Genomic DNA, 16573 nt, shown 5'->3' on the forward strand with positions numbered 1-16573 from the left:
GTATGTCGGGGCTCTCGCTGATGTAAGTGTAACTTGAGTTAAAAAGAGGGATTTTACCTTTTAAAGCTCTTCTCTTTTACCCTAACAGTTCATCTCAAAGAGTGACCTGTGGAACATCTATATCAGTATCACTGAGGATGTCTGTTAAAGAGGGAGATTCATGGGTTCTGCCCAAGAGCTACTGAATCAGACTCTCAGAGAGTGAGCCTAGGAATCTGCACTGCTGGCAAATGTCACAAGTGAGCCTTATGCACACTGAAGTCTACATCTGAGAACCACTGCTTTAATATATGGCTCCTTTAGAGAGTTGGGGATAGGAATAAGGTTTGGAAGTCACTCCACTTTATGTTTTGGGCCAATTTATTACTAGGAATATTTGCCCCTAACCACTTGCTGAACATGTCTGCTAACCAAATAGAGTAAATGCTCAAAGAATATTTATTGAAAGATTACTTGAGGAGCATAACATGATACTTTCTTAAGTTCTGTGATGAGCAAAACATTTTGATTCTTCTAACCTAGATAGAAGTCATTTTATTCTAAATGAGTTTTTAAAAATTTTATGGTCTTTTTTGTAATGTGTACAGAATAGCTGTCACTTTAAAACTATAAGAGTACAACATGCCAAACTTTATTTAGATGGTAGGCTTGCTCTAATGCAGGCCATCAAAAAAATAATCACTTGAGCTTCCATATCAGTTAAATTTGGTCTAGAGAATTCCTGCAAAAGAAAAATAAATGGTTGAAAACATAAGTAGCTATGGAAAATGTAAATCTAAAATAAACAAAGAATTGTAATAAGGATTAAAAAAATGAGCAGATATGTCAACAAACCATACATGTTGAGGCACTTATAAGGATGGCCTAAGAGGTTGGGGAATTGGCAGAAGGGTACAGCAGCTAGGGTAAAACAAAAAAGAAAAAAGATAGGCAGGCGGAGAACATAAAGGCCTGCTCATCAAACCCTTCCAAGAACCAGAAAACCAAAATCCACGAAAAGGATTTTCGGAAACAAAAAATCAAGCAGTAAGACAGAAGATAAGAGAAACGGGACTTTTACTGGGTTCTTCAAGTACTGAGTCCATGGGGCACACATACACTACATTATACTTCTATACCATTTTGTAAAGGCATTGGTAACCTCTAACGTTAGTATCCAGTCAAAATTATATAATCCCATCAGCATCTGCAAGAAAGAAGGACCTGGCTTGATATTCAGTTCTTTATTTTTAGTTCTTTCTTACACTCCCAACATGGGGAAATGGAGCTTGGAAAAACTCAGCTTGGGAAAACTTGGGAGACTGAGCTAGAGACTATTCTTCCATTGTTCTTTGTGCAAGAAGAGATAAGGAGTGAATAGAAGCAATAAGTGATCATTCCCTAGAAGCTTTCCTTTTCAGGAGATTGCCACTTAGAGAGCAGGCGAGGTGATCACTCCTACTGTCAATTTGTTAGCAGGGTGTGTGTGTGTGTGTGTGTGTGTGTGTGTGTGTGTGTGTATGTGTGGCGTGTGCATGCTTTGCATGTGTGCAACTGCATATGTGCATGAGTGTGTATGTTACAGGGACATGAAAGGTACTGCACAACGTTCAGTCTGACTTACCTTGCATCTAGCAGCAGCAGATTATACACCCACATGAGTACTGTCACTCTGAAAATGGGATAGAGAGTTAGGTTCTCAGCAGAGGAGAAAAAAACACAGAAAGAGAGAGAACACAACTGCGTGCACACACATGCACACACATACACTGAAATTCTCCAAACTTGTGGGTCAGAGCAGCTGGGAGGGAGTCAGTCTTCCTCCCTTCCTGCTCTCTCTTTGCTGAACAGGCAAATGAGAGACTGAACTCTAACAAGGAAGAAAGAATTGCCAATAGTCACTGAAAACTCACTCTGGATGTTGTAGGAAGATACGGTCTTTTTCAAAGACATAGCTGAAGCAGCAGACTTAAAATTTGTAAAAGATGGTGTAGCTGCACAAAAATAAGAGAAATAAGGAAAGCTGTGAAGTGATCATCAGCAAAGTCCTCTAGAGTTAATCTGTGATAGAAGGTTAACAAAGAAGTTCTGTAAGCAGAAAGGAAAAATTACCTGTAAATAACTTTTTTTCCAGTTCTTCTTGAATTTTAAGAAGAATCCTCTCCTGTTCTAAGGCTTCTATGTACTTGGAGTAGCACCAGGTTGGCTAGAAAGACAGCTTTCAAAGTTAATTTTGGGAATGTTTGTCCCAGGAAATAAACTGAAGGTAAGATGGCCTATATAAGCCTCTTCATTTAAACCTTTTATTGAAATATAACAAACTTCAATAACAGATCATTGAATAGGACAATTCAATGATGTGTCTAGAACTATATGAGTTATAACTATTTCTCAGTGAATCAATGTTGCAAAGGCTTTATGGAGTTCTTGACAGCTATTCATGCATATATATATATATATATATATATATATATATATATATATAATTTGATTATGAATTTAGGTGCTCAAGAGAGATCCAAGTTTTTTTGAGGGGGGTAGTTTTGCATTTGTATTAATTACAATTCTTAAATGTGCAAAATCTATCAGAAACAAATGCACATACACAGAATCCACACTTGCAAAATGGCACAGTATTATCACTGTACCAATTGCTAGAGTAATTCAACATGTATCTCTTCAATAGCAACAACAATAATAATTTACATTTAGGAAATGCCTTTGGTTTCCAAAAGCTTTTTAGTTTCTTACGAAACTCTTGAGATATATGACAGGAGATGGTCATCATAACCATTCCTTTTTCTCACACTTTCTCCTTTTAACAGACAAGGAAACAGGCTCAAAGCAAATTCAGGGATTTTTTTTCAGGCTCCCAGGTAATACTGAGTTGTAAATGACATTGAAAATTAGAAGCTTGTTATCTCTAGTTCCACATTTCACCCTTTTTTACACCACGTTTCTGAAATTTAATGCTAGTCATTTGCTAATAAATGTTCTTCCCAATGGCATTATTACATATCATACACTTTAGAGGTTACCTTTTTCTATATATGGTGTCACAAAATTGACATTCCCCTTGTCTCAATAATAGCTTTATAGTCTATCCGTTATCTTTATTGAGCGGCTGAATTTATTTGACATTCTTAAATGTCAAAAAGATTGTTTCTTGAGCTAGAATCCTCTTAAGATGCAAACACAAGTCATGAAAAATGGACATGACTTATGAAATTTCAGGGATGTGATATTAATGTACAAGTTAAATGTAAATATAAACATAAAAATTGTAAATGTATTCATTGATGGTCATGTACCAGCCAATTTTATGAGCACTTCAAAGAATTAAGAAATTTGAGATTAAGGCTTTGACATTTTTCTTTCTTTTTTTTAAACCCAAGAATATGTCAACCAAGTGTATTCTGTCTTGTTCCCTATCTGTCTTATTCTCTTTTTCAATAAGCTAGTCATTTCAACTGCTGCCACTTAAATCTTCTTCATGTGTATAAAAAAGTATTTTCTTTTATTATATTGTCCAGGATCAGCTGAAATTTTAAGTCTCTGAAGGCTCAAGGGAATTCCCTTCCAATCTCTCCTAGAATAATTTTACCCTCATTTTCAAACAAGCACAACTCTACTACTGGACAATAACTGAGTTACTGCATTCTACTATCCAATGTTTTAAAGAAGTGGTATCTGTGACACCCGTACAGCTTACCTGTCGACCATATGCTTGCAGGCTGAAAACTGGGTCACTGGGTAAAGCAGCTGTTTTGATAGCAGATCCTGAAGAACTTGCATATTGTTTGCTTCCATCCTGTAATTATATTAAGTTATTAAAAAAGGGGGGGAGGTAAAACTCTACTAGTATAAACTTACAGCTAAGGAGTCATAACATTAGATGAAAAAATATCTTGTAATGAGTACCACACTTGAGGTTTCATCAAGTCAGTGTTACTGATTTGACATCATTTATGAACTCTTTACATTTATTTCCTACTAATATAAAAATATTTTAAAATGAGTGATAAATTATGAAGTGGAATGTAAAAATTGCCACCCAATTCTGGCATCTAGGAAAAACCATTGTAAACCTTTTCATAAACATCCATCCAAGCTTCTCACTAGGGAAAGACATAGATATAACCTGTAATTTTAGTATTTATATTTTATTACATAAATTTCATACAAATGGAATCACACTATATGTGCTTTTTTGAAATCTGCTTTTTCATGCAAATTGTTGTGAAAATATTTCTAGTGGAAATGTAAAGGGGAGGGTCTTAGTGTCATTCACCAGTATGCCTACAATTTAATATATAGTATACACCTGAATATGTGGATAATGAAATGTATAAAATGCATCATCAATGAATTAACTGTTCTAAGCACTCAAATCTTGAGTGATAAAAAAATCAACTATATCATCACTTCAACAGGTAAATAATAGTCTAGTAAAGGTATGTATCACAGATAATTTAATCAATGCCTGCTACTGGAAACTTAAGCTATTTGATTTTTTTTTATGATTATAAATGATGCTAGTTGATGACAGAACTCTCCAAGAAATCCAGTCATGAATCAGAGGAAAACTATAACATAGGCACCCAAAATTAATTAAATATTCCTATATAAACATTTGTATACATAAAATAATACTCCAAATCATAAATGCAGAAACTTGGGCCAAAAATAGACCAAAAATATAAAAAGTAAAATGAGTTTACTGAACTTAAAAGAAGACTGAAGAAAAAAAGACAAAAATCTCTGAAAAATGAAGCTATAAGGTACCCAAGGGAGAAAAAATTTGATTGAATAGATAGATAGGTAGGGGATTTATACACATATTATTTATATACACTTTCTGACCCATATACATGCATACACATGGTATATAATATGTATAATATATATGTATCAAAAAGTTTAAATATACACATATATACACACATATGATATGCATATAAATCTGCCCCCCCCCCAAAAAAAAAACCACTTAGCAAAGACATAAGCCTACAGACTCAGGAATCTGAGCAATCCTCAAACAGAATAAATACAAAGAAATCCACACGAGACATATCAAAATCAAATTCTGAAAGCCAAAGACAAAGAAAAAATCTTAAAAGCAGTAAGTAAGAAACAATACCTTACCTATAGGGAAAGGACAGAAGAAAATAATAAATCTTGGAATATCAGGAAGGAAGAAAAATGGGAACAGCAAAAGTATGGGTTAACATAATATCCTTTTCCTCCCTCCTTGAGTTTCCTAATTTATGTTTGATGGTTGAAGCAAAAATTATAAAATGTCAGAGTTTTCATTTTCTGTTTTATTCTTATGATGGCTTTATATGGATATCATCTGCCATTTTCTGCTCACTTTGAAATGTCTTATATTTTCCTCAACCATCAATAATACCGATGTGGTTCTCAGTATATGCTGAGGAAATATTTAAAATAACTATAAACAAGAGAGGGAAAAAGACTTAAAGTGGGGGGGGGGGGTGGTTAGTTTCTAGACTCTAGTCAAACTGGGAAAATGTTAACACCAATAGACTGGGAAAAGTTATGTATCTATAATGTAGTATCTAAAGCAACCACTAAAATATCTAAAAAAAAATCGACCAAAATAAAATTCTAAGAAATATACAAATAATCCACAAGAATGCAAGACAAAGGAAACAGAAAAAAATGAAAAATAGAGGGAACAATCAAAACAAGAAATAAAATGGCAAGCATATTAAAAACCATAATAAAGACAAAGAGACTAAACACACCAAATAAAAGACAGAAATTGGCAGAATAGATTTAAAAAACACCACCGGGACCCAACTAGATGCTGTTTATAGGAAACTTAATTGAAATATAATGATATAGAAAGTAAAGGAATGAAAAAAGATACACCATACAAACATCAGAACAGAGCAAGTTGGTTTTGCAGCTTTGGAGAAGTTTGGCAGTTTTTTGAGAACCTCCACAGTCCTCTACATTGTTTATGACACCATATATATGTATAAAACACTATCTTTAAAAAGAGCTGGAAGAATATATAACAAGTTTAATGGTTGCTCTTCGGGATGGGGAGGGTAATGGAACTCAGAGCTGGGGTTAAGAGAGTTTGCTCTTTCTGCAGTATTTACTCTTTCTACAATATTTTAACGAGGGGAAAAAAATGAGGCAAAATGTTAGCAGTGTTTGTCATCATATTACTTTTGTATTTTTTGACACCTTCTAAATTTCTTTTAAAAAAATAGAATAGGTATAAGCTTGCAAGTAAATAAAATACATTAGTCATGAGCAGTTAGCCTTTTTCAATTCAAAGAAAGTAGATAAATATAAAGAGACAGACAGATGAATGGGTGAATAAATGGACAGACTGACAGACAAATAGGCAGGCTGGGCAATTTATGATTCATATTTATAAATTTTGCGGTCAATGTATCAGTCTGTTATTGTAATATTGAAAATGCTTTCCCATGAGTACATAACATTTTTTTCATTCATTCATTTTTGTTTTCGTTCCTGGTTTACTCAGTAAACACTGCTTAATAATTGAGCCTGTGCTGGACACTGGTCTAAGCGCTATGATACACAGATGCACAAGACAAATACTATCCTTGGGAATCTCAGTCCAGTGAGAATGACAGATGCAAAAACTTATTCATGAGACAATATAAAGCATTCTCCAAGAGAGGTAGGAATGTTACTACAGTGGATGTGAACTGCTTGTGCGACCTAGGAGGGTCAAGAAAGCTTTCACATGGAAGAGGTGACATTTGAGATGTATTTTGAGAAATTCAAAACAAAGTCTGAAACCTCTGGCTAAAGGCTTAAAAGCCACTAAAATCTGTATTCTATAATGTCTCTGTATTTTCCCCAGCCTGAATTCTTCTGCAAATTCATACACACCACATACCTTTTAAAAGTCTGACTCAACTCAAAATGAGTCTCGTCTTACCTTTGCAAATTTCTCGTCTTCTGTGACTGCCAATTTTTTTTTCTTATTATATTCTTGTCTTCTCTCTAAAACACTCATAATTTTTTCATCAGTTAAGTTCTTCCTAAACTCGCAAAACTGAGGCCAAAATTTAAATAGAACCCCAAAAATTGTCATCTGTATAAAAAACAAAGTATGTCTCAGATTACAATTTTACACAAATGTACCAATTTAAACTCTAATTCACCATAATAATGGATTAACTATTCTATCTTTAATATACAGCGTGTTTCCTCCAACTTACTGTCTCCAGACATCTTGGCATAGTTTAGTTCAGCACATGCTTATCATCAATGTTTTTTACTACCAATGAGAAGTCTTTCTTTAAAAATAAAACCATATACTTAAAAGTTACTTTATTCTTTATGTTTCCCTAACCAATTGATTGTATTAATAAAGAATCCATTAGGTCTTTTTAAATAAGAAATTTATGTTTTCTTTTAAAACATACACTAGTTGATCTGCCACACACTCTGCTGTTTTATGCAAGTATTCCAAATATTCAGTCCATCAAGAGGAACGCCTCTGTGCCCCCTTTTTCTTTCTTTTAGAGAAAGGAAATACCTCTGGAAAAGCTCTTAAACAAAGCTGCAGATCTAAAAATAAATCTTGAGTAACTTTTAAATGATATAATCTCTTTTATGTGAGAGCAAGAAAAGTAACATTTAAAAAGCAGGGTGGTATCCCGGACAAAGGCTTTCTATGAGGACACTCCACATTAAGTGATTAATTGCGATATTTATAGAGATAAGAATTGTTGCTCAAAGTCCCATGCCAAGTATTTCCATTAGTTCCAGAGGCATATATTACTTCCAAGAAGGTAGGACCTGCCACATCAGATCAAGTCCAACATCTTGTTACTAGGAATGGCCTTTACCTAATGCCCTAGAGAAAACTGAACCATCCCATTAGGCTCCAAGCCAACTCTTCAGAGGAAAAGAGGAATTTATAAAAAGTAAGTGCTGCAGTGATCAATAGAGTCCTCAACTGGCTGGTATATTTCATTACTCCTCTTTTCTGTACATGAATATTATTAGCAATTCTAAAATTTTTTATTCCTTTTAAAATACAGTTTTATCATTTAATTCTGTAGCCTCTTGGCATTGTGATCACAAAAACTAGAGATACTTTCTTTGATGAAATGTAGGCTTTAAACCAAATTTCATTTACATTTACCTGCTATATCTTTATTTAAGTAATCCCCTGATCTAATGTCAAGGGATCGTGGTAGTTTCTATATGAACTTCGTAAACAAATACTCCTCTTCCGTCTCTATTTACCAACTATTGACCCTACTTCTCAGTTATCTATCCAAAACCTGAGTCATTCCCTGCTCTCAAATACATTTATTTCCATCTAGAAAGTCTTCCAGCAAACGCCATTCAATTAGAACACAATTTTTCAATGGCAGACATAAAACGACTCTACTCCTAAAAGCTGCAATTAAGATTTTAAGTTAATAACATATGTGTTAGTCACAAAAATTGCTCTGTACCACGAGAACCTTAAAAGATAATCAAACTGTAGGTAGGAAAATGTTGTAATAAATATAGAGCTACTTTGCTCACTGGCAGTAGATGGGCAATGACTTTAGTATGAGTTAAAAGGGCCAGTGAAAATTTGGTTGAGTGAAGAAAACTTCAAAGTTATTAGGGGTGCCGGTGGGGGATAGGAAAAGGTCACACTGCTAACAATATTAGAACAGGCAATAGGCTTTTTTATCTACTATGCAGCCCTTTCGCTTAACTTTGCTCTCATTTCCAATTTGATTTTACTCCTTTCTGTCACAATAGATCACTTCTCATGTCAATCATCCATGAGTTCAAGTATGTTATCGAGTGCCTATTCCGTGCTAGGCATTTGGGCCACAAGGATAAATAAGAAACATGCCTTGCCCTCAAACACCTTACAATCAGGTGGGAAAGTCAGCATAAAAATAGTCATTTTCAGTTTTGTGCGATAAACAGAAACATATACAGGATGTTACAGAAGCACAAGGGAGAGAAGATGATAATACAAAAAAACTCAGGAGGGAAGAGAATAAGGCTCCTTTGTAGAACCAGAGATATTTCAGCAAGACTGGTGGGTGAGGGCAGGGAGTGGTAAGAGATGTGCAACCAGACCTCTGGTTTGCACACCTGGGTAGAAGGTGATGCTATTCCCTGAGCTTCCTTAGGAAATGCAGGAGGAATAATCAGTTTGGTGGGGTGAGGACTCTATAGAAAGATTCTCTTATTTTCTGATGCTCTAAAGTCCACATTTAAATTATGTCTAGGACTCTATTTTAGGAAATCAAGTAGAATGCATAAACTAGAGGACTCCAGTACAGTTTGCTGGCTTCAATCCCTAGACAGTATGGCAAAACCAACCAATATAAGCAGTTCCAGACATGCACTTGCAAACTCAAGGTCTTTGATGTAGATGGGCAAGCCCTGGCCTGGTTATCCAGAGACCTAGGCTAGGCTAAGTGATCTCTAAGATCTTTTCACAAACATACTACGATTCTGGCACCATGTTTTCTCTATTTCTCTTTAGCACTTCCTCAATCATTCATCTGTATTTTCACCTATTTTAATGCATAATTTGGATTATGAGTCCATTTCAGTTCCTCAGAGGCCTTAGAACACAGCTGGCTCACAAATGAATGTTAAGGAATAATGGCCTTTTTTCCATGCTCAAGGGCAATCGTATCCTAAATCTCTGGTTCATATCACTTAAATCATGACATGGCCTTCCCTATTACCCCTATTATAATTTATTTTTCTTAATCATTTTTCAAGAACAACATCACTAAAAGGCTTTTAAAAATGCAAATAAATTATGTCCACCAAATCACTGTTTTCTATTATTTATCTTAAAAAGAAGTAACTTGAGCAGGTTAACAGGCATGATTTTCTTTTCATGAGCTTGTGTACTTTATGTTGGTTAGGTACTTAAATCTCCTCTCACTTATTTTATGAGCTATGTGAATATTCCAATCTTTAAAAATACACAAATCTTGGGACACACATATTTTACACATATTTGTGGTAGCAGATTTTCTAAAGGAAACATGAATGGTGGGAAAGGAAGGAGGAATTGGCTGGAGTTTTATAAGCTAAAAACAAAAATGATAATCATAGAAAGTCAAGGATAGTATTTAAATAATTATATTTGCTGTGTATTATCAACAAAATAGTAAGTTATTAGTTTCTTATGTTCTGTGGAATATGCAAATATTTTTTCATTAAATAGAAGTAATCTCAGTTAAGGAAGGAAGGTCGTAACCCTGTGAAATATGAACAATGCAAAATCTTTAAAAGAATATCTAGATTGTTAATGTATTTTAAAATACGCTTAACTGCATGCCCTGATCTCTTACCTGTGCCTCTCTAAATACATAGGGTCCTAACTCCTTCCTGTGTTCAATAATCTTCTGGGCTTGCTCTATTGGAATGTCAATTTGTAAAGCTGGTGGAATACTAGAATTAATAAAGCAGTTGATAATAGTCATGATCTTCTTGTGAATGATGGACTCATCACAATGAGAATGGCACAAGTCCTGAACAAGGAGGAAAGAGAGAACAATATATGATTAACGTATTCCTAGAACACTTTGTAGAATTGTGGCAATACATCTTCCAGTAATACATAGATTTTAACTTCAGATCAAGAGGACATGAGGACATGTGAAAGCTATCTTTCTATAAAATGGTATCTTCTATTTCTCTTGGGTTTGAGGAACCTAAGACGTTGATGCATACATCGTACATAAATACAGGTTTCATTTACCCTTGAGTGCTTCTACTCCTAGGTAAAGGAACAGCTTCAAAGTCACTTTGACTCATTTAGCAAATTTATATTGGGTGCCTACTATATACCAGCTGAGCCCCAAGATAGTATCTGCCTTTAAAGGCTCAATCTTACTGGAGGAGAAGCAAGAGAACACATTACTTCAATATGAGTTAGCTAATAAGTACTACAGTAGAGGTGTACACGGGATCCTAGGAGAACACTGAAAACGGGTACCTAACTCAATCTGCAGGTGGATGTAAATGCTTTCCCAACCAAAACTGCTTCAACACCAAGGTGACTTAGGCTCGAAAGGGCAATATAATTGCAAATGGCATATTGGATTAAGGGTTAGTATCCAAAATCTATAAAAAACTTATCAAACTCAACACCCAAGAAAACAAATAATCCAGTGAAGAAATGAAAAACATGAACGGACACTTTTCCAAAAAAGACCTCCAGATGGCTAATAGACACATGAAAAGATGCTCAACATCACTCATCATCAGGGAACTACAAATCAAAACCACAATGAGATAACACCTCATGCCTGTCAGGATGGCTAAAGTTAACAACCTAGGAAATAACAGAAGTTGGCAAGGATGTGGAGAAAGGGGAACCCTTTTGCACTGCTGGTGGGAATGCAAAGTGGTGCAGCCACTCTGGAAAACAGTATGGAGGTTCCTCAAAAAATTAAAAATAGAAACTACCCTATGATCCAGCAATGGCACTACTAGGTACTTATCCAAAGGATACAAAAATGCTGATTCAAAGGGGCACATGTGCCCCGATGCTTACAGCAGTGCTATCATCAGTAGCCAAACTGTCTGTCAACTAATGAATGGATAAAGAAGATATAACACATTACACACACACACACACACACACACACACACACACACACACACACAGGAATACTACTTGGCAATCAAAAGAATGAAATCTTGCCATTTGCCACAACGTGGATAGAACTAGAGTGTATTATGCTAAGCTAAATAAGTCAGAAAAAGACAAATACCATATGATTTCACTCATATGTGGAATGTAAGAAACACAACAGATGAACATTGGGGAAGGGAAGGAAAAATAAGATAAAAACAGAGAGGGAGGCAAACCATTAAGAGACTCTTAAATACAGAGAACAAATTGAGGGTTGCTGGAGGGGTGTGGGGTAGGGGGATGGGCTAAATGGGTGATGGGTATTAAGGAGGGCATTTGCTGGGATGAGCACTGGGTGTTACATGTAAGTAATGAATCACTAAATTCTATTCCCGAAATCGTTATTACACTATATGTTAACTAACTTGAATTTAAATAAAAATAAATATAATTAATTAATTAAAATAAATTTAAAAAAATTTTAAAGCAAAAAGGGCAATATAAGCAGGATGTTGGCAGTGACAGGTGCGCCATTATGTATCTTTTAGTATTTATACTTTTATAGTTAACCTATTAAATTATCTTCCTTATACCCAAAGAACTCAAAAATAGGGACCATACATTTAAAAGGCCCAGTTTTATGTGACAAATGCAGGGCTATCATTTTTTAAAATAAAGAGGTAGCTTAGGTTGAGTTTATGGCATTTCTCTGTCAAAGACATTGTTCTCCAAATCACAAGAAAGCAAACAAATTTGGAAACTTGTAATTCTAGGCCAGAAATGAGCTAACACTTATTAAGTACTCACTGTATGATGGGCATTGTAATCACTATCTTATGGGCACTATTAAAGAAAGAAGAATTTAAGTCCCGGCCATATAAAATCCTACATAAGTTATATGTGGAAAAAGCTTGATATAAATGTTACATTAAGACAACAGTTAGCATTTTTAACTCAATTTAGAACCCCCCCCTCAGAAAATGCCTATTTATACAACATATGTTAGATGTGTTACCAAATGTGTATTTTTTCCCATTACTAGTGAGATTATCATATATAATTATTTGGTAAGCCTCATTTATAATTATGGAATAAGTTTTTGGAGTTTTCATTTTGAGGGTGAAGGGACAAAAATCAGAGTTGATTTTTTTTTCTAATTGTTCTGCCCTACTATGCCATTAGCTCAGTTAACGTTACCTATCATTAAGGTCCCAGTTTATTTTTATTTTTTTAAATGTTTATTTATTTTTGAGAGAGAGAAAGCAGGGGAGGGGCAGAGAGAAAGGGGGAGAGAGGATCCAAAGCGGGCTGTGCACTAACAGCAGCATAAGGGCTCAGTTTAAACAGAGTTTCCTCTAGAAGGCTTTTGGTGACTCCCTCGGTTCAGGAGAGATGTCTATCTTAGGTACTCCCATTACCCCCTGAGCTTCCATCACCACTGCCCTAGTCACAGTCTTACAACTGCCTTGTCTACCGCTCATCTGTCCCTCCCATGACAGGGTAAGCTCTAAGAGGGAAGACTATTTTGATGATGGTTGCATCCTCAGGATTTTTCATGGCCCTTGGTAGATGTTCAAAAAGTATTTGCTGGATGAATATACTCTTCCAGTTTTTTTCTATGGACACACACATACACATACACACACACACGCACATACATGTACACACACACTTTAGATTAAAGTATGGTGTTTTATAGTAACTAGGTTTTTTAAAAAAAATATCCTTTCCCATCATTGATTATTCTCCTACAGCATGATTTTTAATGGCTGCAGAGTATCTAGGTTCTTCCCAAATATTCACAATTCAGAACAGTGCTTAAGAACACTGATTAATCATTGTTCTGAATTGCGAAAATATGGAAAGAACCCAGATCTTTATCTCTTAGCATATTACCACAATCTTTGCTGGGGGCAGGGAACATAACTTAGTGGTTAAGGGCATAAACTTTAGCAATAGAATGCCTTCGTTCAAACTCAAGCTCTACCACTTAATTAGCTGCGTGATGTCAGAAGTTTCTTAACCCTTCTGTGCCTCAGCTTCTTCATCTATTAAATGGCAAGAATAACAGCTTTGACCTACTAGGATTCTTATAAAGAATAAATTAGTTGTTACACAAAAAGAATTAAGATAACATGTGCCAGATAGCAAGCACTTAATAAGAGTAAGCTATATAAAAGTGAGTTCAGTAAGATTTTGCCAGGTGTAAAGCTTTCCACCTAGCAAATTCTCTCAAGACCCAGTTCAAATATTATCGCTTCTGCTAAGATTTGCTTGACCTACTACCCTCCCTGCATCATTCCCTCTCAGCGCCAAAACTATACCTAGTTAGAACATGGATCATAATCAATACTCTTTCATGTTATTTGTTTTCATGGATGTCCCCCTCCTTGAGGGAAAGCAATGTATTGTATTTACTTTTTATTCCTACTATTTAGCTTAATGGCTGGCATACTAGGTACTTAATAAATGCTTACTGAATGAACAAATTCCCTCCTATAGCATGATTTTTAATAGCTACCTAGAACTGTATGTCCTCCATTCTATACCACAAAAAAAGATATTTAAATGAAGACCAAGGACAGCTTTGAAGAAGAAGCAGTCACACAACTAAGGGTTGACTTTCTATGAGTGTGGTTTCTTAAAATGCCTTTCTTGCAAAGTTTATTGTATTACCTCTGTCCTAGCAGGGTTGGGCTTATTCATATTCTTATTAGCTTAAAAATAATTCTGCCCACTCACAATAGCTGCCTTTTCTGGAAAACAGGCTCTACCTCCTAATTAAAAAAAATTATTTTAATATTGCTTATCTTGTGACAGACTTTGAAAAAACTTACCTCAAAATATTTTTTCTGAGAAAATTTCTAACGTGAGAAGAGTACAAAAACTGTTCATAACAGAAAAGGGTAGAAAAGAGTTTCACGGCATGTTGGAGAAAGTTTGGAGATAGACTTTATTGAGAAATTGCTAACTATATAGAATATAAATGCTGCAGAATATTTGTATTACATAATTCATACTTAGATTATAAGACCAATTGAAAGTATTATCCTCTTGAATTCCAGTTTTATTTTTATTCTCTACTTTTATAATGGGATAAAATAGGCTACTTGCCCAGAAATGAATCTGTTACCCAGGGGAGCATTTAGGCAGAGTCTGGATGCCTCTTCTTAAGTATTTCTAAACAACATTCCTATATTCAAGTGTAGATTAAATACCTAGAAAGTCCTTTCCTTTCTTTAATGCAAAGATTCAATATGATTTCAATGAACACTTAAACCTAAAAAACAAGTGCCTAACCACTTGTTCTTTGACTTATTTGTTATTGTTTTGTTTAGAATGTGGCCATTCTTTCTTATTTATTTTTATTTTTTATTCTTTGAGAGAGAGAGAGAGAGAGAGAGAGAGAGAGAGAGCACACACATAAGCAGGGAAGAGGTAGAAGAAGAGGAAGGGAGAGAACACTAAGTAGGCTCCCAGTCCAGCGTGGAGCCTGATGTAGGGCTCAATTCCATGACCATGAGATCATGACCTGAGCCAAAATCAAGATTCTGACACTCAACCAACTGAGCCGTCCAAGCGCTCTGTGGCCATTCTTGCTAATAGAAAAGCTCCTCTCATCTCTGTTGGTTTATTTATCAATAATCCGCTATCTTTGATTACCATTGCTGGAAATATGGTTGGGAGAAATTCTGGGAAAGAGGTCTTGGTTCAAGTACTGAATATGGATATCTTCAGGAAAAAATGTCTATAGTACATTTATAGAGAAATGCTATGCAAAAATGTAATTAAAACTCTTTTGAGAAAGGTTCTCATTAAGTCATAATATCTGTGAATACCTTGAAAAATCTAATTCTATCATTTCAGGGCTCATGCTTACTCTTCACCGTGTAATAATAAATGTATCTAACATAGAACAATAAATACCTCAACATTTACATATTGGTATGAAGATGACAAAATTGGAATATCTTAATACAAATCTTGTCCATATAGTTACAATTAAGAATCTGGTGTGTTAATGCATTTCCTCCACAAAAAGAGGTGGTTTTCTCCAGCTTCCAATATAATACCTTATATTTTTGTACTTCTTGCCAAAAGAGTACCCCGTTTTCCAATAAATCTCCTTTTAGAGCCACAAACCGTTGAAACTGTCTTGCAGTAACTGGATTCAATAACGCTTTACGAAAAGCCAGGATTTCACTAGATGAAGATATCCATTTACTCTCCACAGGCTGTCCATAACAGAAAATACAGAAAATTAGCTGTGTTCTAAAAAGCAATAATAAAGTCATTTATTAGGCTAAACATTACCAAATTCAACCTCCTTTACTTTGGGTTGTTGAAATTTATGGCAAGGATACAATAGAATTTGGCAACCTTAACCCCTCTGTTCTCCCTTTTCTCTCCTTTATATTCTTATGGCATCAGGTTTTTAGAGGTGGAGAGAAAAATAAATGATTGGATGATTCAGAACATATAACTACATTGATTAAGGATGTCATTACATTTTGGGACTAAGGTGAAGAACTACACTTTAGTGCACTGTGTGAGTTCTGCACTTAAACAGAAAAATATAATCATAATGTTATGATATATATTGTTACATTATTACGTATTTTGTAATTACATATATATATCAGATATATAGTACATAATGTACCATATATGTAATATATATGTTATGTATTAATATATAACTCTCCTGCCTTTTAAGGAGTAAGAGCACTTGAACATTTAAGATATTTTTTCACATCTTTAAAAAAAATTACCAAATCCTGTTAATTTAAGCAGGAAATTAGTTGTGGAGCTCCTATTTAGAAAAAAATAATGTTTTCAGGTGACACATCTTTGTATTATTTTAATAAAATTGTTATTAATACTTCATAATAGAAGAAATCATCATTAATACATTATTTTTAATAATAAACTTCCTCTGAGGATTTACTTTACATA

General features: G+C 34.7%; 1 protein-coding gene across 13 annotated transcripts in view; it reads right to left on the minus strand.

The window, feature by feature from the left end:
- RGS22 (regulator of G protein signaling 22) overlaps nt 1-16573 on the minus strand; it is a 176503-nt gene that overhangs the window by 41554 nt on the left and 118376 nt on the right. For 7 of the 13 annotated variants that reach the window (XM_078441734.2, XM_078441728.2, XM_078441727.2 and 4 more), the window contains 8 exons: nt 15691-15852; nt 10329-10508; nt 6929-7084; nt 3692-3790; nt 2092-2185; nt 1893-1973; nt 1604-1651; nt 610-721 (listed from right to left, as the gene is read on the minus strand). In XM_078441734.2, coding sequence (XP_078297860.2) covers nt 1647-1651; nt 1893-1973; nt 2092-2185; nt 3692-3790; nt 6929-7084; nt 10329-10508; nt 15691-15852 — 777 coding nt within the window. In that variant the 3' untranslated portion in view covers nt 610-721; nt 1604-1646. Of the gene's footprint in view, nt 1-609; nt 722-834; nt 901-1039; nt 1187-1603; nt 1652-1892; nt 1974-2091; nt 2186-3691; nt 3791-6928; nt 7085-10328; nt 10509-15690; nt 15853-16573 lie in introns of those variants that run through there. The other 6 variants (XM_078441724.2, XM_078441725.2, XM_078441726.2 and 3 more) reach the window with 4 other exon arrangements.

Source organism: Panthera onca, chromosome F2 (assembly GCF_046562875.1).
Source record: "Panthera onca isolate mPanOnc1 chromosome F2, mPanOnc1 haplotype 2, whole genome shotgun sequence".
NCBI lineage: Eukaryota > Metazoa > Chordata > Mammalia > Carnivora > Felidae > Panthera > Panthera onca.